Source organism: Phyllostomus hastatus, unplaced genomic scaffold (assembly GCF_019186645.2).
Source record: "Phyllostomus hastatus isolate PE091 unplaced genomic scaffold, TTU_PhHast_1.1 phas_scaffold_129, whole genome shotgun sequence".
Lineage (NCBI taxonomy): Eukaryota > Metazoa > Chordata > Mammalia > Chiroptera > Phyllostomidae > Phyllostomus > Phyllostomus hastatus.
This window is the reverse complement of record NW_025334009.1, coordinates 32766472-32789845: the sequence shown is the minus strand read 5'-3', so window position 1 is coordinate 32789845 and position 23374 is coordinate 32766472. Positions and strand designations below refer to the sequence as shown.

At 36.4% G+C, this 23374-nt stretch overlaps 1 protein-coding gene across 5 annotated transcripts in view; it reads left to right on the top strand.

Annotated features, from left to right (window-relative positions):
- The window catches only part of STAG1 (stromal antigen 1), a 387806-nt gene that overhangs the window by 223248 nt on the left and 141184 nt on the right, over positions 1–23374 (top strand). For all 5 annotated transcript variants that reach the window (XM_045856709.1, XM_045856706.1, XM_045856708.1 and 2 more), the window contains 2 exons: positions 2022–2095; positions 16896–17019. In XM_045856709.1, coding sequence (XP_045712665.1) covers positions 2022–2095; positions 16896–17019 — 198 coding nt within the window. The remainder of the gene's footprint in view (positions 1–2021; positions 2096–16895; positions 17020–23374) is intronic.

Here is a 23374-nt window from a genome sequence, read left to right as displayed (position 1 = left end):
TACAGTGTTCAGCCAGTGATTTCTGACGGCTGTCTCTTGTCAGAAGAAAATCCCAGAACAACTGTGCTTTTGAAGGCTTGTAGTATGGGAGTTAGATAAATCATTAAGATTATCATGCTATGGATACAGAAAACATGATAAGCATTAACATGAGAAATAAGGGCCAGCAAAGCCTGCATTTTTAGGAGAAAGCCAAAGACTACATATTATGTAGTCTAAATGTAAATGTATAAGGCATTCTTGTGAATAAGATTGGTTCCAGTTTTATAATGAAATTTTTATATATATGCTGAAAATTATTTCAAACTGAGATTTTAGTAGGTAATATTTTTATTCATCTGCTAGGAAATAAAATTTTAGATCTACAGTATTAGTCTGTTTTAACTGGAGAAAGGCTCATCACATTGCTACAGATAGACTATCAGTGAATAATGGCTTATAACATGCAACAAGAAACAACAAGTTTATGATTAAATTATCATCCATTCTGTATTGGCATGCTAGTACTACTGTAATAGATACCACAAACTGACTGACTTATAGAAAAGGAAGTTATTTTTACAACTTTGTAAGCTAGAAGTTGAAGATAACTCATCTTCATATGGCTTGCTCCTTGTATATGTGTGTCAGTCTCTAAATTTCTCCTTTAAGAAACCAGTCATACTGTATTATGGTCCTGCCCTACTTCAGTATAACCCCATATTAACCTGTTACTTCTGCCACATCCTATTTCCAAATAAGGTTTGAAGTACTGGGTTTAGTACTTTAGCCTATGATTTTTTGAGTAGCACACTTCGACCAGTAACACATACCATGTTTGAAATACCATGGGATTAAATTTTGGAACTGTAGCTTCAGTAAGTACTGCTAACCAAACATATAATTGTTATAAACTAATTATTTTTAAAAATAATAAATGCAGGAAAAATAAATTTTAAAACTTAAAAGTAATTTGCTATAGTTTGAATGCTTTAGTATAAAAGTATTTTTAAACTTATTTCAGTAAAACCTGAAACAAAGTATACAGAAAAAGAGTAAGTCTGAGAAATTTTTTCACATTGGAGTATACAGTTAAAGCCAGTAGTATTTCACTGAGTATTAATACAAAACAAATTAGAATAAGAAATAACACAGTGAATGTAATTTTTTATCAGCGTTTTTGTTCCTTTTGAGCAGTGAATAAACCCAAACTTGAACTGATAACAGGGTTGCCTAAAATTTATTAACATTGCTATAGTGTTTTATTTTGTTGCTATATTCCAACACTGATGGCTTGGATCCATGTTAACTTCTCATTTAATATGCCTGCTGTACTGGGAACTTCATCTACTCACAGTCATGGGCTAATCAGATACAGAGTTATATTTGGATTCTTTAGGTAGATTTGGAAGTTTCTTCTGCAGTGACAAGTATGATAGTCATGGGTGATCTGTCCAAGAAAGTCAAAACCAAGCCCAGGGACCTGGTTTGCACAAAAGAAGTATAGAAATTGAGCCCTACTGCCCAAGCAAGTGATATTTTGGAGATAGGAATTTCACTGCACTTTTCAAGAGAGACACAGGAGGTTCTAAAACCACTGTAATATAGCTGTAGAAATAATGCAAGAATATTGGTAAGGTCAGATACCCATTGCACAATAAGTGAGAAAAATGATTAATAAATTACCCAGGATAAGAGTAACCAGTTATTTAAAGCAGTTGGAACTCTTCATTCTAAATCAGCGATTTTTAACCGATGTGCTGCAAAAAATTTCAAAGCATGCAGTACTCAACTATTTCATCAAGGGCATTAAACTCTTTTCACTTAGATTGTTAAATTAAAAAATGACAACAGCCATCACAACAATGTCCATCTGGTGTGAATGAATCAAAATTATACCTTTTTTTGTCAAATCAGCAAAAAGTATATATTTTTGGTATGCTGCAGAATTTTAATAGTTTGTACCATGAAATGAAAAAGTTTGAAAATCATTGTTCTAAATAATATGAACAACATTTTAATTAATTCATTTTTTATTTCAGCTACAAGAAAATCAAGATGAAATTGAAAATATGATGAACTCTATTTTTAAGGGTATATTTGTTCATAGATACCGGTAAGAGATTTTTTTAAATATTTAGATTTTAACATAATTTATTACTTCTTTGTGGTTCTGGACAGTATAGAGATATGAAACTCTGCCTTGTTTTGTTTTCTGGAAAACAGCTTTGGCTATAAAAGCTAAATTAATTTCATACTGTTACCTCCACCACCACTGCCACATTCATCCAAATTCAGAACTTGACACTGTCTGAGGCATCCTATGTGCTTGCATTTGTATTGGTAGAATATTAATTAGGTAGTCTTAAGTTAATGCAATCATCATAAGATGTGATTATCTTCATATTTGAAAAAATTAATTGCATTGCTTCCTGTTCTGTGTACTCATCTTGTTCCATGAAAATTAACTAACAGTCTGTGAAGATGGGGAAAAAGGGAACTCCTGTAGATAATGCAACAATTTCATAATGTTGCTTTCTTTTACCTTGAGCTCTGTGCATCAAAGTAGAAGCAGAGTATCTCCAAAGCATATTTGTCATGCTACATTGCAAATGAGTTTAGTTTGTCTTTCTGTGAAACCTCTGACCTTTAAAAATATTAGACTACATAATTAAAGAACATATTTCATAAGAATTGATGGCTCACATGCACACATTTGTTACTGTTTGCTACTGGCACATTTAGTTGGAGAGACACAGATAACAGATAACTTTAGACACATTTGATCAGTCAATCGGGGACCTGGCCCACAACCCGTGCATGTGACCTGACCTCCTGGAATCAAACCAGTGAATTTCAGTTCATAGGCTGGCACTCAGTCCACTGAGCCACACCAGCCAGGGCCTGGAAAATGTTTTTTTTCTTTTTAATTAATTAATTTTTAATTTAATATTTATTATATTTTTCTGTTACAATTTAATCCCCATATATTCCACTCCCTGTAGGAAAATGTTTTTTAAAAAGTAAATTTGTTATTTTAGTATGAACATTCTACTTTAATTCAGTTATATAAAGATCTTTTGAATAAGGCCAAGCCCTTTGAGTATGAAATGTCTGATTGGAGTTTCATACCCTCTTTCTTACATAAGCTACCCATACTATAATAAACTACTGATAAATGTATTTGGGGGGAAAAACACCTAAAAACTTTATATACCTGCCATGCAGTCTTTTCTTAATTTACAAGTTTATGAGGTAAAATTAACATAAAGTAACCGGTATGTTTCATTGCACAGTTTGATGAGTTTTGACATATATGTGCATGTGTAGAACTGCTCCAGGCATGATAATATGAGGTCTGTCCAGAAGGTGTCCAGCCATGCAATATGAAAAATAGAGACATTTATTGAAGAGATACAAAATATAAGAAACATTGTATATAGGCAGTGACACCTGTCCTCTTCAAAGTAGCTACCTTGGGACCTCACACAGTTCTCCTAATTGCCATCAGTTGCCCCGTCATATTTTTCTGAATCTCATCACAGGTCTGAAATTTATTCCCTTTCAAAGGTGATTTTAGTTTCTCGAAAAGGCAGAAGTTGCAGGGTGCCAAATCTGGGCTGTAGGGGGACTGAATCACCTGGGTGATTTGATGTTTCTTCAAAAAACTCTGTAAGACACGTGATGCATAAGTGGGTGTATTGTTATGATGAAGCAGCCAATCACCAGTTTCCCATAGCTGTGGCCTTCTGAATCATCTGAATAGTTTCCATTGGAGGAATGTTCTAGCTTAACGCAAAATCTGATGCAGTTTCCTTGCTCTACTCAGTCATTTTGAATGTGATGGCCACATAATACACATGCTCACTCAATGGCTCTACCGCTCCCACTGACTAGTGCAGTGAAGTTGTCATTGTTCACATACATGCATTCTAATCCGCTCTCCCTTGGCTGCCAGGTTACATTGATGTGTGAACTGTTTTTGTTATATTAACAATGGCTAGATTTTTTCTGATTATACCTCATACTTTGTACTGTTTAGTAAATTAGAATATAATACCATCTAATTTACCCAGGCATAGTATAAGGGATAGAAAATAAGGAGTGACATTTCTGATACATGGGGGATTGTGTAGAGGCTTCACAGAGATTTGAAACAAAGACAAGTATTGGAAAGAACTATTAATGAGATAACTGAAATTTTATAAATTTACTTTCAAAAACAATCTTTAGATTGAAAACAGTTACAGTGAATATTGAGTGAGTCAAGGAAAATTTTCCACATCTATACGTAATCAAAATGTAAAACATTAAAGATCATGAGAAAGTCTTAATACCAACCAAAAAAAGAAAGACTGTAATTATAGTATATGGTAAAATAATTAAAAAATCATTAGGCTGTAAAAACAACTCAGTGGAGGAAGAGATAACAGGAAAGATTTCAACCATTTTTAGTAGATGAAAAGTATGTGTCTTTTATTTTCTAGTTGAGTTTTCATTTGTTTACATTACAGGGAAACATTTCAAAATCATTTTCAGAACTATTATACAAGTCCATGAAATCTAACATTTTGTTAATAAGAAAATTAAGGTGTAGTATATGGTAACAGCTGTTATCAGCTGCTTTGTGTGAGACCCTATGTATGCCTTTCCATTTATTTTTATACTGTTGTCACTAATCGATAATACAACAAAAATGAGACAAAAAAATATTTCCAGTTTTATAAATATGTTAAATTTCTAAAGTATTTTAAATAACTGATCATTCTGAAATATATAGATTTAATTAGCAAACAGGAATGTATCAGCTCTTCAGGTCTGCACTTAAACATTACTGCCTCTCAAAAACCTTTTTTGACCCCTTTTACTGTCCTCCATCATTTACATGTTTGTTTGTTCCTTGTACTCCTCTATACTAACATTTAACACTCTCTAAGGTAATATTTTATTCATCTTTAGGTTATAATTTCTGTTCTCAAGTTCTTGTTCACAATCTAACAAAGGGTAGCATGACTTTCAAATAACTCCTTAAGCTGTTTATTTTTCCCCTAGACTATTTCAAAAAAAAATTCTCTGTAGTTGTTCTATCTTGGAAAATGTAATTTTTTAGCCAAATATTAGTGACAGAATTGGTTAAGATATGAATTCATTGTGTGCTACAATTTAGATTAGTGGACCTTCTTGAAACTTATAATTATTTTTCACTTTGGAACTCTCATGACATGTTTTGTACATGAGAGATAATTGTATTTGTGAAAACAACCATTATTAGCCTGGAGTTATTCTCTGGAATTTGTATTGTAGTCATTTCAATTTATTCAACTTACTTATTAGGAAAGCACCTTTAAGGATAGTATGAGAAACATTTAATTAAGATTCATTATAGTTAAATTTCTTTTTGTTTTAAGCAGAAAATATTTGAATTCCATCTGCCAATAAAGTAATTCAAAATAAAAACTTAAGCCCAGATACTAAGGTTCATGTCTCCCAAAAAAGACAATAACTGTGAGGATCAGTAAATTAGATACATTTTTCATAGATATGAACATAATTAGTTTTTATGCTGTAAAGTGGAGTTAAAACAAAAAATTTTGTGCCAGAATTATACTTCTCTAGTTCTATTTTGATTTCTCTCAATTTTCAGGTAAAGTGTATCCTGACTTTATTTTTAGTTGTTTGAGTCTCTAATACCAGAATGCTATGAAAATTAGTCCATGTTATGATTGTCTTAAACCTTCCCTCTTGTCTTACTTTTTTACCCTTTACTTAAATCTTTGCATTGGAAACTCCCAGCACCTATAGCTAAACATTACCTTTGTAAGTGGAATGAGTCTGTTGGAAATAGAGATTAAAGTATAAAAAAGAAATTATACATGAAGATCAAGGGTTTCTTCTTTTCAAGGGTTTGAGGACTTTTCTGCATGAGAAAAATATCTGTAAAATCAAAAGTTACATTGTAATTAAATCAGGGAGTATTCAGAAACCTGCTGCATTTTTTTTTATAGTTTATCTACTTAAATAGGATATTAGCTCCTAGAAGTTAACAAACCTTTTAGGAGTCTAATAGGTAAGACAAAAAGGTATTAGAAATTAGAATTAGACTTAGAGATTCTTATAAAAATATGTTGAACAAGATTTTCCTGTTGAAGTAAAGCTACATTTTTATGTTAGGAATTAGCCGTCCATAATTTTGATACCATTGGTAATATTAATGCCAATGGTAATGAGTGGAAGAATGTGCTGTGTATGTATGAAGTTACTATACGTAGTCATCACTATAGTTTTAACTAGCATACCATACCTATTCATCTTGTCCTCAGTATGCTTTCCTAAAATTATGTGATAAAAATGCAGCCTGGTTTTTTGAGTTTTGATGGGTTTTTTTGTTTGTTTGTTTTTGGTTTTTATAAAGTAATACAGCAGAGAATAAAAGCACCATGATTCCTGAGAGATGACTACTTAGTAGGATTGAGAAAACTGATAAAATGCTATCATTTGGGTATTTAGTGATTGTGTTCTGTTTTTATTTGGACAGCCCACTAGAGAAAAAAAGTATATCAATTTGCAGTTTACAAAGGTGGAAATTCATATTAAATAGTAGAACAATACCAAGTGACAGGCAAGGATGCATGAAGCACTGATTAATGGGAAAATTGGTTAATACTAATAAAACTGAAAATGTGTACTCTCTGTCACCTAGTAATTTAACTTCTAGGTACTATAAAGACAATGTCTTACAGACTTCATTTGAACATGTGCTATGTCAAGTAAACAGCATTCCAAGAAAAGAATAATTGCCTTTATACATGTTAAGCATTTTAGTATTTTCTATCCTAAATACTTTGATGTTTTTGTTACCAGTCAATAAATTTATTCCAACATGTGCACTGTTTGAAAGCACTGCCGTAGGGAAACTCTTACACATGTGCACAAGGAGGCATATACAAGAATGGTCATGGCATTCATTGTTAAGAAAGGAAACCTATATATCAATGAGAGAATGTATAAATAATTTGTAAAATATTTGTAGAAAGGAACACTGTACATCAGTTAAAATTAATATATTGGAAATGGAGCTATATGAATCAGTATGTATAAGTGTCATAATATGATTTTTGAGAAAAAAATTGGAGAGGGTACCTTCAGGATATTAAGTATGTACAGTTTCAAAATATATAAAACAAAAGAAAAATGTTAAAGCCCGACAATACAGATGGGACTGATAGTCACTGAAGCAAGGATAGTCAGTTATTCTCAGGGAGGGAGATACATCAGGAAGATGTATATAGAAGGTTTTAACTATAATATTTTAGTTCTTTTAAGTTGAGCATTAAAATATTACAATTGAAATATTTTTATTATGTTGTCTCTCTAACTTTTATATCTGAAATTTTTCATATTTATTAAAAAAAAGTCCTTTGATGCGGATCCTGGCTCATGGGGTGTCCACCACATTGTGGATGAGGCACGGGAAATTCACACAGACTACCGACTCCTATGGAGGAAAAGGGACAGCATGGCTTTTCTCTAAAGAGGAGCAAAAAGCCTGGGCACTTGCTTTGACAGGCCTTTATTGGATTTCTCAGCACATCACATGATAGTCTTCATTTACTATGCACAGGTTCGCTTTAGGTGGTTACCTTTTACAGAAAACAAAGGAGATGATGCCACTACTCACATCACAGAAGAGGGATATTTGCAAATGCAAAGGGAAAAGTGGTTGAACCCCATACACTCATCCTTGGAAGGTTTAGCATGGATTTTAGGAAGTTACATAAGCACTTGCTGTCTCAATTAAGGGTTAGGGAGTTTTTGCAAAAGCAAGTCTCATAGCAGTCTAGGTACAATTCAGGCCTGACTCCCCACGGGAGAACCTATTCTTGGGCGTGGGACTTGTGCATCTCTGAGTGGGAGCTGGGCCCACACCACACAGAATGGTCTCCTACATGTCCTTGAGCTATTTATGTTCAGTATTATGAAGGCCTAGGAACATTCTTTCACATTTGTAGTAAAGCTACTTTTTGTACACAATTGTCTGTAAATTGTCTACACAATTGCCTGTAAAAGATTATGATAGTAAACATTTATGGAAGGTTTAGTAGGCGCCAGGCACATTTTCCTTTTACTAAGTGATTTTATTCTGACCATAACTCCGTAAACTCCAGGTACAGTTATTATCCCTGTGTTACAGACATTGAAATCTAAGAAAGAGGGATGTAACTTGCCTAAAGCCACACAGCTAGTAAATAGCAGAGCTGGAATTTGAATTCAGGATGTTTTGCTCCAGGTTCTATACCATAAAACTCTATGCTATAGAATCTCTCCATTAGAAAAAGATATTAAAAACCAAAAATAATGTAAGAAAACTAAAGATTATGATTGGTAGTATGGCTTTGAAAGAGAAAGTTTCTCACATTTTTATTGTTTAGCAGTGACAGGAACTTAGAAGGGTCTATGGTTTATTACAGCAGAGAGTGAAATATTAGAAGGCCAACAGAACCCATCTTGTCACAAAAGAACAACTAAGAAAGTTCCTTAGTTAACATTAAAATTCCAGCTACCGGCAAATTATTGCCAAAGTAATTAATTGACAGATGATTGCTTTGTATTTGAATAATTACAAATTATCTTAAATTACAAGTTATTCATGTATGGTAAATCAGAATTCTTGAAGATCAATCAATCTACAGAAGAAAGTTAGGATTCACTTTATTGCATTTAATATGATTTTTTTTTTAGCTGGAGCTAATAACCTATTAAGATAAGGTAAAAATATTAAAATCATAGTTTGTCATGATTCACAGATTTGAGAGTACGAAAATTTCAGGATAATTATATTGGGTGCTTATAGTGTGAGGTGAAAAGCTGTCTGGGTATGAGCCAGAAACCTGACTTTTGGGGTTGGTTCTACCACCACTTCATAGTATAGTCACCAAGATGGTTTCCATTGTCACTAAACATGAATTATTACTCTGTCATGTGCAGTTATGTTAAGGTTTTGGGTTTTGCAAAATACACATTTTCAAATAACATTTGCCTCTGTAGTGTTGTCTCATAGATATATTATTTTGTGTCTTAGTCATAAAAATTACTTTCTTTTGATTCATTACATATGTACGCACTTAGAAAGGTTTGGTTATTTAGGGAAACAATTTTTGAATTCTACATTATTTTATATTTGAATGTTGGTACTCTGATTTCCTCAGAGTTAACAACATATTTGTCGACTTCAGGATATTTGTGAGGCTTTCAGAAAGCTCCAAATGCCTAGTCTAATCAATATAGTGTGGATGAATTAAAAATAAGATGATTATTCAGAGCATTATTTTTCAGTTTGGTATCACGAGTTTTTATTCTATTGCAGCCAGAGAAAAGAACAAAAGATATTCTATTTGCGGGGGGGCTTTGAGAGTGCAGATGTGAAATGGCTTATTCGAAATAATCTTTTTTTTATGTGTGGTGTGTAATATTCTTTTTTTTAATTTTATTTTAATCATTGTTCAAATACAGTTTTCTCCCTTTTACTCCCAATCCAGCCCACCCTCCCAACCCTCCCCACTTCCCTCCCATTACCACCCTTCCCCTAGTTTTTGTCCATGTGTCTTTTAAATTTGTTCCCGTGAACCCTTCCCATTGTCCCCTGAAATTCCCTCTTCTCCCCCTCTGGTCACTGTCAGCCTGTCCTCTATTTCAGTGTCTTTGGTTATATTTTGCTTGTTTCTTCGTTTTGTTATTTAGGTTCCTGTTAAAGGTGAGATCATATGGTATTTGTCTTTCACTGCCTGGCTTGTTTCGCCTAGCATAATGTTTTCCAGCTCCATCCGAACTGTTGCAAAGGGTAGGAGCTCCTCCTTTCTTTCTGCTACATAGAATTCCATTGTGTAAATGTACCATAGTTTTTTGATCCACTCATTTACTGATGGGCATCTTGGTTGCTTCCAGCATCTAGCTATTGTAAATTGTGCTGCTATGAACATCGGGATGCAAAGGTTCTTTTGCATTGGTGTTTTAGTGTTCTTAGGATAGAGTCCCAGCAGTGAAATTGCAGGGTCAAAAGGCAGATCCATTTTTAGTTTTCTGAGGAAGTTCCATACTGCTTTCCATAGTGGTTGTACCAGTCTGCAGTCCCACCAGCAGTGCACTAGGGTCCCCTTTTCTCCACAACCTCTCCAACACTTGTTGTTTGTTGCTTTGTTTATGATGGCCATTCTGTCTGGTGTGAAGTGGTATCTCATTGTGGTTTTAATTTGCATCTGTCTGATAGCTAGTGATATTGAACATCATTTCATGTGTCTTTGCATTTTCTGTATGTCCTCGTTGGAGAAGTGTCTGTTCAAGTCCTTTGCCCACTTTTTAATTGGGTTGCTTGTCTTCTTAGAGTGCAGTCTTGTAAGTTCTTTCTATATTTTGGAGATTAAACCCTTGTCTGAGGTGTCATTGGCAAATATGTTTTCCCATACAGTTGGTTCTCTTTTAATTTTGATACTGTTTTCTTTAGCTGTGCAGAAGCTTTTAATTTTGATGAGGTCCCATTTGTTTATTCTTTCCTTTATGTTCCTTGCTCTAGGGGACAAGTCAGTAAAAAAGTTTCTTCATGAAATATCTGAGATTTTCATACCTACGTTCTCCTCTAGGACTTTAATGGTGTCACGTTTTATATTTAAGTCTCTTATCCACCTTGAATTTATTTTTGTATATGGTATAAGTTTGTGCTCAAGTTTCATTTTTTTGCACGTGGCTGTCCAGCTCTCCCAACATCATTTGTTGAAGAGGCCATTTTTACTCCATTTTATGTTGCTGCCTCCTTTGTCAAATATTAATTGACCATAGAGACTTGGGTTTATTTCTGGGCTCTCTGTTCTGTTCCATTGGTCTATGTGCCTGTTTTTATGCCAGTACCAGGCTGTTTTAATTACAGTGGCCTTGTAGTATAGTTTAGTGTTGGGTATTGTGATTCCTCCCACTTGACTCTTCTTTCTCAAAATTGCAGCAGCTATTCGGGGTTGTTTATGATTCCATATAAAATTTTGAAGTGTTTGTTCTATGTCTGTGAAATATACCATTGGTACTTTAATAGGAATTGCATTGAATGTGTAAATCACTTTGGGTAGTATGGACATTTTGATGATATTAATTCTTCCAATCCATGAATACGGTATATGTTTCCATTTGTTTGTGTCTTCCTTGATTTCTTTCCTGAGTGTTATGTAGTTTTCTGAATACAGGTCTTTTACCTCTTTGGTTAGGTATATTCCTAGATATTTTATTTTTCTTTTTGCTATTCCAAATGGGATTTTTTCCTTGATTTCTGCTTCTGCTGTTTCATTGTTGGTGTACAGAAATGCCTGTGATTTCTGGATATTGACTTTGTATCCTGCTGTTTTGCCAAATTCATTTATTAGGTCAAGCAGTTTTTTTGTGGAGTCTTAGGATTTTCTATGTGCACTATCATGTCATCTGCAAACAGTGACAGTTTTGTTTCCTTCTTTCTGATTTGGATGCCTTTTATTTCTTTTTCTTGTCTGATTGCTGTGGCTAAAACTTCCAGTACTATACTGAATAGAAGTGGTGAAAGTGGACAGCCTTGTCTTGTTCCTGACCTTAGTGGAAAAGATTTTAGTTTTTGCCCATTGAGAATGATGTTGGCTGTAGGTCTCTCATATATGCCCTTTATTTTGTTGAGGAATGCTCCCTCTATTCCCACTTTGCTGAGTGTTTTTATCATAAATGGGTGCTGTACCTTATCAAATGCTTTTTCTGCATCTATTGATATGATCATGTGGTTTTTGTCTTTGCTTTTGTTTATGTGATGTATTACAATTACTGATTTGGGAATATTGTACCATCCTTGCATCCCTGGGATGAATCCTACTTGGTCATGGTGTATGATCTTTTTAATGTATTGTTGGATGCGGTTTGCCAGTATTTTGTTGAGGATTTTAGCGTCCATGTTCATCAGTGATATTGGCCTGAAGTTTTCTTTCTTTGTTGTGTCTTTATCTGGTTTTGGAATTAGGGTGATGTTGGCCTCATAAAAAGAGTTTGGGAGACTCTCATCTTTTTGGAATTTTTGGAATAGTCTGTGAAGGATAGGGGTTAGCTCTTCCTTAAATGCTTTGTAGAATTCTCCTGTGAAACCATCTGGCCCAGGGCTTTTGTGTATTGGGAGTTTTTTGATTACTGCTTCAATTTCTTTTGTTGTTATTGGTCTGTTCAGGCTTTCTGCTTCTTTTTCATTGAGTTTTGGAAGGTTATATTTTTTCTAGAAAGTTGTCCATTTCACCTAGGTTTTCAAACTTCTTGGCATACAGTTCTTTGTAGTAATTTCTTACAATCCTTTGTATTTCTGTGGTATCTGTTGTAATCTCTCCTCTTTCATTTCTGATTGTGTTTATTTGGGTCTTCTCTCTTTTTTTTCTTGATGAGTCTGCTTAAAGGCTTGTCGATTTTGTTTATCTTTTCAAAGAACCAGCTCTTGGATTCATTGATCCTTAGAATTGTGCTTTTAATCTCTGTGTAATTTAACTCTGCTCTGATCTTGATTATTTCTTTCCTTCTGCTTGCTCTGGGCTGCCTTTGTTGTTGTTCCTCAAGTTCTTGTAGACGTAGGATTAGGTTGTTTGTTTGGAATGTTTCTAACTTTTTTAGGTGGGCCTGTATCACTATGAACTTCCCTCTCAGGACTGCCTTGGCTGTGACCCATAAGTTTTAGGTTGTTGTGAGTTCATTTTCATTTGTTTCCAGAAACCTTTTGATATGTTCCCTAATATCATTCTTGACCCTTTCATTGTTTAATAGCATGCTATTTATTCTCCATGATTTTGAGTGCTTTGGGTTTTTGTCCTTGGGGTTGGTTTCTAACTTCAGTCTCTTGTGGTCTGAGAAAATGCTTGGTATGATTTCAGTTTTCTTGAAATTCTTGAGGATTGTTTTGTGTCCTATCATGTGGTCTGTCTTTGAAAATGTTCCGTGTACACTTGAAAAGAATGTATATTTAGCTTCTTTTGGATGGAGGGCTCTGTATATATCAGTAAAGCCCATTTCATCAAGGGTATTGTTCAATGCCACAATATCTTTGTTGATATTTTGTTTGGAAGATCTGTCCATTTTTGATAGTGGGGTGTTAAAATCCCCCACTATAATTGTGTTGCTGTCCATATCTTTCTTGAAGTCCTCTAAGATTTTCTTTATGTATTTGGGTGCTCCTATGCTGGGTGCATATATATTTACAATATTTATGTCTTCTTGGTGGATTCTTCCCTTGAGTATTTTTTTTAAGATTTTATTTATTTATTTTTAGAGAGGGAAGGGAGGGAGGGGGAGAGAGAGAGAGAGAAGCATCAATGTGCGCTTGCTGGGGGTTATGGCCTGCAACCCAGGCATGTACCCTGGCTGGGAATCGAACCTGCGACACTTTGGTTCGCAGCCCGTGCTCAATTCACTGAGCTATGCCAGTCAGGGCTCCCTTGAGTATTATAAAGTGACCTTCTGGATCTCTCTCTATGGACCTTTTTTGGAAGTCTATTTTGTCTGATATGAGTATTGCTACCCTGGCTTTTTTTTTCCTGTCCAGTTGCTTGGAAGATTTGTTTCCAGGCCTTCACTTTCAGCCTGTGCAGGTCTTTTATCCTGAGGTGGGTCTCTTGTAGGCAGCAGATATGTTGGTCATTTTTTCTTATCCAATCAGCTATTCTATGTCTTCTGATTGGAGCATTTAATCCATTTATGTTTAAGGTTATTGATAGGTAACAATATTCATTGTCTTTTGTGTACCCCCCCCTCTCTCTCTCTCTCTCTCTCTCTCTCTCTCTCTCTTTTCCTTCCTTTCCTTAAAGCAGTCCCTTTAGAATCTCTTGCAGAGCTGGTTTGGTGGAGGTGTGTTCTTTTAGACTTCTTTTGTCTGGGAAGCTTCTTATTTGGCCTTCTATCTTGATTGACAGCCTTGCTGGATATAGTAGCCTTGGTTGCAGACCTCTGGTTCTCATTACCTGGAGTATTTCTTGCCATTCTCTTCTGGCTTGAAGTGTTTCCATTGAGAAGCCAGCTGTTAGCCTTATTGGGGCTCCCTTGTATGTTACTTCCTTTTTCTACCTTGCTGCCTTTAAGATTCTCTCTTTGTCTTGAAGTTTTCCCATTTTAATTATGAGGTGTCTTGAGGTGGGCCTCTTTGGGTTCCTCTTGATTGGGATTCTCTGTGTTTCCTGGATTTGTGTGGCTTTTTCTCTCATCAAATTAGGCAAGTTTTCCTTCATTACTTTTTCAACTAGGTTTTCGATCCCTGGCTCTTCTTCTTCTCCTTCTGGTATCCCTATTATACGGATATTATTACGTTTCATATTGTCTTGCATTTCTCTTAATCCCTCTTCATTTTTTCTGAGCCTCTTTTCCTTTTCTTGATCTTTCTGCGTGTTGTTTTCTACTTTGTCCTCCAGCTCGCTAATCCGATCTTCTGCTTCATCAATCCTGTTTTTCATTCCTTCTGCTGTGTTCTTCAGTTCAGAAATTGTATTCTTCATTTCCTCTTGACTTTTGCTGAGAGTTTCTATTTCCTTTTTCATGTTCATAGAGTTTGCAGTGAGATTGATGTAGTTTCCCTCTAATTTCTGAAAGCTCATTGTGAGTTCATTGAAATTCCTGGTAATCACTGTTTTGAACTCACTATCTGATAGTTGAGTTGCCTCTATTTCATTTAGCATTTTTCCTGAGGCCTCCTCCTTTCCCTTCAGTTGGGGATTGTTTCTTTGTTTTCTCATTGTTTGTGTGTTTCTTCTTGTTAACCTCTGTTTCTTAAATTGATCTGTTCTGGTTCCCTGTAATTATGGTGTGAACTTCTGTGGTAGGATACTTGTTACATTCAGTGGTGCAGTCTCCTTCGTGTATCCTGGTGTTCACAGCTTCCCCCTACATTTTTTTGTGATCATTTGGAGGAGTAAGGCAAAATGTTTTAAGACGGCAAGACAGTATACTATGATATTTACATTAGCAGCCAGTAGAGAAGAGATGGGTTATCCTTTGGGTCCTTATAGTGTTAACCGTGATCTACCACCACACTATCCACGTTTTAGAAAGGATGGAAAGAAGGTAAGACTCTTAATGGGGACGAAAGGATTGTTAGTTGGATCTAGCAAGCTGTGAGGCTGTGGGAGGTCAGATTCTAAGGTAGGGTTGGAATAAAGATTAGTAAATAGGAGTAGTGTGTAAAAGAATAGAGACAACCCCCACAATAGTATAGTTCAGGAAATTGCAACGTGGGCTGAAATCAGGTAGGGGTGTTGAGTAGTATTTACAATTGTATGGACTAGGTCTTATTTACACTAATAGTAAAGCAACAGTCTTGTGGCAGAATCGATGAGATCTAGATAACCAGAATAAGGAGTATAGAACCTTGAGAGGTTTATTAATGGAACACAGGTGAAGGATAGTAAATTATCAACACACTGTGGCTGAGGTACCAGGGGGAACCTATCAAATGACAGTATAACCAGCCAAGCAAAGAAGATTATACAGAAAGAAAAAGAATAGCAAAATATTATTAAAATTAAAAATGTCAGAAAAATGAGAACAAGATAAAACAAATTTGCAGTAACTTGCAAGATCAAAAAAACGGCGGGGGGAGCAGAAACTGGAGTGCAGGAGAGATAAATTTGGAGTGGAAGGAATAATACTAGTATGAATGGAAGAGAAACATAAGGGATTGAGAGATATAATAAGAAGAAGAAGAATTGAAAAATAAAAAGTCACTTAAAACACAAGATAAAATCAATCAACCAACAACAGCCAAACAAAACAAAACAAAACAATCTCTTGTTGGTTTCTAACAGGCCAGACCAGTTTTTCTGATCTTGCTGGCTTCAGCTGGCTGAGGGATGTTTGAAATACTTATCACTCTTCCCAGCCAAATCTCAGTAAGTCTCTCAGGTACTATCCCCAGGGCCAATCTGACTTTCCCCTACAGGACCCTGGGTGCTCCCAAGCACGCTTGTTCTCCGGACCTCACTGCCTCGTTCTCCCGATCTCCGGGGTCCCGGCAGGGTTCCAGCTCTGTGATCTCAGGAAGCACATGCAACATTTTGGGATTCACTGTGCCATCTCTGGGGATCGTAAAAGGGCGTGCCCATCCACCAAATTTTTGAGTTTCGGGCTCTAGGAATGCACTAAGCGCCGCGTCCCTTCCAGGTTCACGGCGTGAGAATTAGGATTCCCATTGGGGCGTGCGCTTCCACAGTTCAGCACCGCAGGCTCCTAAAACCTGAGAACGCCCGCCCCCTTTCCTTGATGGTGGCTGCGATGTCTGGGTTTTCCACCGATCCACACTCCCACCAGCCTAGGGGTACAGGCACTCTTCCAGGCCACCCCTGGTCATGCCGGCTGAAGGCACTCACTTCTCCCAGGGCTCTGGGTGGGTGTTCACAGTCCCTGGGTGATTTTTCCCCTCAATCCAACTGGCCTCTCTGTGAATTCAAGCAACAAGGTCTCCCCTGGTGTTCCTCAACCCCCATATTCCAGGGAGGGAGCAGCGACTCCCCTCTCCCGGAAGCCCTGAGGCAGACCCAGGAGCACCGGGCCTGGGGACTGCAACCCCCCCGGTCCCCACGCTGATCCTGGGTCCCTTTTGTCCTGAAGCAGTCTCCTTACCGTCTGGTTTTTCAATGATCGCAATAATTTTTGATGTCCTGCTTTCAAAAATGTTTCGGTAACCTAGGCCACTTGCTCTGTTCCTCCACCCATCCATGAGTTTTCCTCCTCTTCACAGAAGCCGAGAATCATGCTGCCTAGAGTAAAGCTGCCATCTTAGGTGTCAGAAATAATCTTAATATTTATTGCTTGCTGAAAAGCATGAAAAGCATGAGTATGAAATGCATTCTACCTTTTCATATTAATTTGGTATTTGTTTTTTTATTTTCTTCCTCCTCTAGTGATGCTATTGCTGAGATTAGAGCCATTTGTATTGAAGAAATTGGAGTATGGATGAAAATGTATAGTGATGCCTTCCTAAATGACAGTTACCTAAAATATGTGGGTTGGACTCTTCATGACAGGGTAAGCTATGTTCCAGGCTTTGATATATAGTATGCTATGCTTGTCTTATTACTAGACAATATTTTTAATAGTATGGGAATCTAAAGTGATGCAGCAAAATAACTTATACACTTGATGGACACGATGACATATGAGACATCAGCCCATGTGTGAAAACCCTTCTTATCAAGTAGTAATGTCTTAAACAAAAATGGACAGTCCCATACATATAAAATTTTAAGAGAACATATTATCCCAAGAAACTAATTATAAACTTTTTTCTAGTGTGGAATCAGGACATTTTTTATTTTTCTTAAAATAGAAACAGTAAGCTTTCTGGTTTTGAACATTTTAGGCTCATGTCACAGTAGAGTGTTTGTTCTCAAGAGATGAATAGATTTGTTAGACTTGAGGATATTTGACTAAAAATATATGATATTTGTATTTGAAGAGATTCTGACTTTAAAACTAATTCCATGTTACTGAGTCCTGAATAAATAATCATCAAAATAATCAAGAGGAGTGATAAGTTATTGGAATTTTTATAATAAACTACCTCATATTCTGTAACTTGAACTGCCAGTTGTTCACAGATACAGAAATATTACAATTTATTTTTTAAAGATTTGATTTATTTATTTTTAAACAGAGGAGACAGAGTGAGAAAAACATCAATTCGTGGTTGCCTCTTGCACGCCCTCTACTGGGGACCTGGCCCGCAGCCCAGACTTGCACCCTGATTGTAAATCCAACCTGGGACCTTTTGCCAGCCAACCTGGTACACAGGTTGGCACTCAGTACACTGAGCCACAGTAGCCATGGCTACAATTTAGATTATTACGTTGGCAGCAATAATGGCACCAGGTGCTAGACCAGTAGAGTCAGATGTTGGTTCAGGTACCTTGGTACTTGAGTTCTGGTTAAGAAAGTTTATTTAGAAAGCCACAGAGGTAGAAGAAGTTAGTGATAGAATGGGCTCAGGAAACAAGTTACAGAGGCAAAATAGGAGCCCTTGGATCTTTGGAGAGAGAAAGATAAAGGTAACTTGCCTGAGGGGGGAGGGAAAGGCATGATTGTGCTCCTGGAAGGGACAGCAGCACTGGGTGTTGCTCTTGAGTTGCTCTTGAGCAGCACTGGGTTCTCTTGAGTGTCTTTATCTGGAGGTCTCAGCAGAGGACCCAGTAGAATGTTCATCAGTTTTCCAGATATGTCCCTTCAGCATTGTGGTCTCTACTGTTTGGTCAGCATCAGGGCAGGGGTCCCTGATGTCAGCCATGACATCACTTGTCTAGTTTTGGTGCTATACTGGGCCTGGAGCTGAAATAGAACATAGGCCTAGATGTTATCCCTAGGTGTTAATGCTTAAAAGAGTGGTAATGCAAGAGTCCAAATGAGAGTTGCATGAAGCCACTCTTTGGCCCATTGTTCCTCCTTCAATGGGGAGTCTACTGCATGACCAGCAACATGTTAGGGGAAGGTCCCAACAATATGACCAGTGATATTAAAGGTCGGGGGGGTCTAAACCACGTGACCAGTGATATCCTACGGGAGGAATGGTTACCCTGGAGTCAAGATCCTTGTTTTCCCAGTTTTCCCCTTTGCTAAGTGTTAGTTGGTCTAACTTAAAGCAGGCTGTGAAAGAATTCACAAAGAAAAGAAAGTGCAGAGAAAAGAGTTTTACTCATTTTCCAAGAGTGGAAAGGGGCATGGTATGGAGAGATATACCAGCATTGAGGGGTGGGAACTTTGAGCTTGTATTGGATTATAATTGGATTTTAAAAGGTGAGGGGGTGCTGTTGTGTGTCCCCTGGACTTTTGGGGGCATTGTAACATGGGAGGTTTTGGTTGATTTTGCATAAGCTGTAACTTGCTCCAGTATTGTCTTTTTCCTGTTCACCTAGGGGGTGGTTAGCCGCCTTCTCTGATCTTGTTTTCCAGTAATTTCCAGTCCTAGGGATATAAACTCAGAAGAGTAAAAATGACAGTCATGTTTAATAAGGTCAAGGGCCTGCTGAACAAATGGCACCACAGTAGCAAATGGTGCCAGCTTTATCCTTTCACTAAAGTACCCATGGCTTTCCTCCCTGGTGACCTTTTGTACCTGACCTATCATCCTTGTTCCACTTATGTCTATCTAACTGCCTACCACAGTTATAGTTCATTATTTCAGTTGTTGAAATTTGTCACAGTTATTAAAAGACTTTTTATTTTTAATTCAATTATATTCTTAAATTTTTAAGGCAAATTTGGTAATATTATAAGACTTATTTATCTTACTATTATCAACTTACAGAGGATTTACTTTTTAAAGTATTTATATTAAAGATTTTCTTTCTTTGAATTGTCTTTCTCTGGTTTTAGAATTAGGATAATGCTGGCCTTATAAAATGAGTTTGGGAGTGTTCTCCCCTCTTGAATTTTATGAAATAGTTTGAGGAGAGTTTTCAGAATGTTTGGTAAAATTCAGTGGATGGCTGTGTAGCCATCCAGTCCAGGGCTTTTGTTTGTTGGTAGTATTTTCATTAGTGTTTCAGTTTCACTGTGTGTAAATCAGTCTATTGAAATTTCTCTAATTCTTCCTGATTTGGCTTTGGAAGATTGCCTATTTCTAGGAATTTGTCAACTTGAACCAGGTTATCCAATAGGCCACTATCCCTGATGAACATAGATGCTAAAATCCTCGACAAAACATTAGCAAACTGAATACATAGCAATGCATCAAAAAGATCATACAACATGATCAAGTGGAATTTTTTCTGAGAATGCAAGATTCCTAAAAGAAAATCAAATCAATAAATGGTATTCACCACATACACAAAATGAAGGATAAAAACTACATGATCATATCAATAAATGCAGAAAAAGCATTTGAGAAAATCCAGCAGCCATTTATTATAAAAAATAAACTCTCAGCATAGTGGTAACAGAGGGAACATACCTAAATATAATAAAGGCCACATGTGACAGACCCACTACAGGCATCATACTCAATAGGCAAAAACTACAAGTGTTCCCCTTAAGATCAGGAACAGGACAGTGATGTCTGCTTTTACCTCTCTGGTTCAACATAGTACTGGAAGTGCTAGCCACAGCAAACAGAGAAGAAATAAAAGACACCCAAATTGGAAAGGAAGAAGTAAAACTGTCTTTGCAGATGACATTATACTGTACATTGAGAACCTCAAACATTGCACCAAGAAACTACTAGAACTGATAAATGAATTCAGAAAAGTAGTAGGATACAAAATGGATATCTAGAAATCAGTTGCATTTTTTTGATTGACAAATTAGACTTTTTTTATTGTTGTTAAAGTACAGTTGTCTCCTTTTTTACCCCACCCATCCCAGCCTCCCGCCCTTCAACCTAAACCCTTTGTCTTTCTCTATGTGTCCTTTATACATGTTCCTTGAATAAGCCTTTCCCCTATTTTCCCCCATTATCCATCTCCCCTCTCCTTTTGTTAGGCAGTTTATTCTCTCTTTTTTAAAGATTTTATTTATTTTTAGAGAGGGGAAGGGAGGGAAAAAGAGAAGGAGAGAAACATCAGTGTGTGGTTGCCTCTCGTGTGTCCCCCACTGGCATGTGCCCTGACTGGGAATCAAACCAGTGACCCTTTGGCTCACAGGCCCATGCTCAATCCACTGAGCTGCACCAACCAGGGCAGTTTATTCTTTATTTCAATGTCTCTGGTTATATTTTGCTATCTTGTTAGTTTGTTCATTAGGTTCCACTTACAGGTGAGATCATATGGTATATTTGTCTTTCACTGCCTGGCTTATTTCACTTAGTATAATTCTCTCCAGTTCCATCCATGCTGTTGTGAAGGGTAGTAGCTCCTTTCTTTCTACTGTGTAGGGTCAATTAATATTTGACAAAGAGGGCAGAAGCATAAAATGAAGTAAAAATAGCCTCTTCAACAAATGGTGTTGGGACATCTGGACAACTACATGCAAAAAAAAAGAAACTCAATCATCAACTTATACTATACACAAAAATAAATTCAAGGTGGATAAGAGACTTAAATATAAGTCCGTTGCATTTTTATATTTGGATAGCAGAACTAACAGAAGGGGAAATTGAAAAAACAATCCCATTCATAATTGCTTTACAAAAATTAAAATACCTAGGAATAAACCTAACCAAGTATATAAAAGACCTGTACAGAGAAAATTAACGACACTGAAGAAAGAAATTAAAGAAGATACAGATACAAAGAGTAGAAGCACATATCATGTTCATGGATAGGAAGAATTAACATCAATAAATGTCCATACTATCCAAAGCAATCTATAGATTCAACTCAATTCCTTTCAAGATTCCAATAACATATTTCACAGAACTAGAACAAATACTTCAAAAATTTATATTGAACCACCAAAGGCCCTGCATAGCAACAGCGAACCTGAGAAAGAAGAACAGACTTGGAGGAATCACACTACCTAATGTGAAACTATACAACAAAGCCATTGTAATCAAAAGAGCATGGCACTGACATAAGAACAGAAACATAGATCAATAAAACAGAATAGGGAGCCCAGAAATAAATCCACACCTTTATAGTCAATTAATATTTGACTGAGGAAGCAAACACACAATGGGCTAAAAATAGTTTATATTCATCCCTGTCCAGTGTGGCTCAGTAGATTGAGTGTTGGCCTGCAAGCTGAAATGTTGCTGGTTTGATTCCTGATCAAAGTACATGCCTGGGTTGAGGACCAGGGGTGTACCTTTTACACATAGATGTTTCTCTCCCTCTCTTATTTCCTGCCTTCCCCTCTTTCTAAAAATAAATAAATAAAATCTTTGAGTAAAAATAGTTTATTCAATAAATGATATTGGGAAAATAAGACAGGTAAGTTCAGAAAAATTAGGCTAGACCACCTTCTTCCGCCCCCCCCCCAAGAATAAATTTAAAATAGATCAAAGACTTAAATGTCAGATCAGAAACCATAAAAATCCTAGAAGAAAAAATAAGCAGTGAAATCTCAGGCATTGATCTTAGCAATATTTATTGTGTTGGATAAATCTCCCCAGGCAATGGAAACAAAAGAAAAAATAAACAAATGCAACTACATCAAACTAGTTTTTGCACAGCAAAGGAAATCATTAACAAAATAGACAACACACAGAATGGGAGAACGTGTTCACCAGTACATCTGATAAGGGGTAATATCCAAAATTTATAAAGCACAAAACTCAACATGAAAAAAACAACCAACCCAACTGAAAATGGGCAAGGGACCTGAGTAGACACTTCTCCAAAGAGGACATACAGATGGCCAGTAGACATATGAAACGATGCTCATTATCAGTAATCATCAGAGAAATGCACATTAAAACCTCAATGAGATACCATCTCACACATGTCAGAATGGCTATCATCAATAAATTGACAAGCAATAAGTACTGGCAAGGATGTGGAGGTAGGGAAACCCTTTTGTACTGCTTGTGGGAATGCAAATTGGTATAGCCAACTGTGGAAAGCAGTATGGATATATCTCAAAAAATTAAAAGTGGATCTACCTTTTCACCTAGTGGTTCCATTTTTAGGAATATATCCAAAGGAACCCAAAACACTATTTTGAAAGAACATAAGCACCCCATGTTCATTACAGCATTATTTACAATTGCCAAGATAATCGAAGCAGCCCAAGTGTTCATTAATAGATGAGTGTATAAAACATCTATGGGAGATTTACCCGGTGAAATACTACTCAGCCATAAAAAAGAAAATTTTACCCTTTGCAACAGTATGGATGGACCTGGAGAACATTATGCTAAGTGAAATAAGCCAGTCAGAGAAAAACAAATACCATTTCATTCATGTATGGAATCTAAAGAAAAAACTGAACTAACAAGGACAATGGGGACAGACTCATAGATGGAGACAGCTAGTGGCAGGGCTGGAGGGCTTGTTAAAGGCAGGAAACATTGAGCAAAAAAGGAGGCATCAGGGTCATGCACAACAGTGTGTTGGGGGTTCCTGGGGGTAGGGGGGATATAACGGGACTAAGTGGTAATGGGGAAATTACAACAAAGATTAAATTTTAAAGTATTATCAAAGGTATTTTGAATGCCACAGAATTGCATAAATTATAATAAAAGATCCCAAAATGATTTTACAGGCCATTTTTGCTGCTGAGAAAGAGTTCAGAGTGTAGGGAATCATTCAAGTTGATTACTCAGCTCCAGACTTGCTAATTTTTAATGGATGATTAAAAGAGGTTCTTCCTTACCTCTTTTCAGGGAAAATTCAGTTAGTACATAATGAATTTTTTTCCTGCATTTTTATCATTCCTAGCAAATTCAAATTATTTTCTGTACACTAATACATCCCAAGCTTGATTCTGTATTTTCTTCGTTTAATGATCTTGT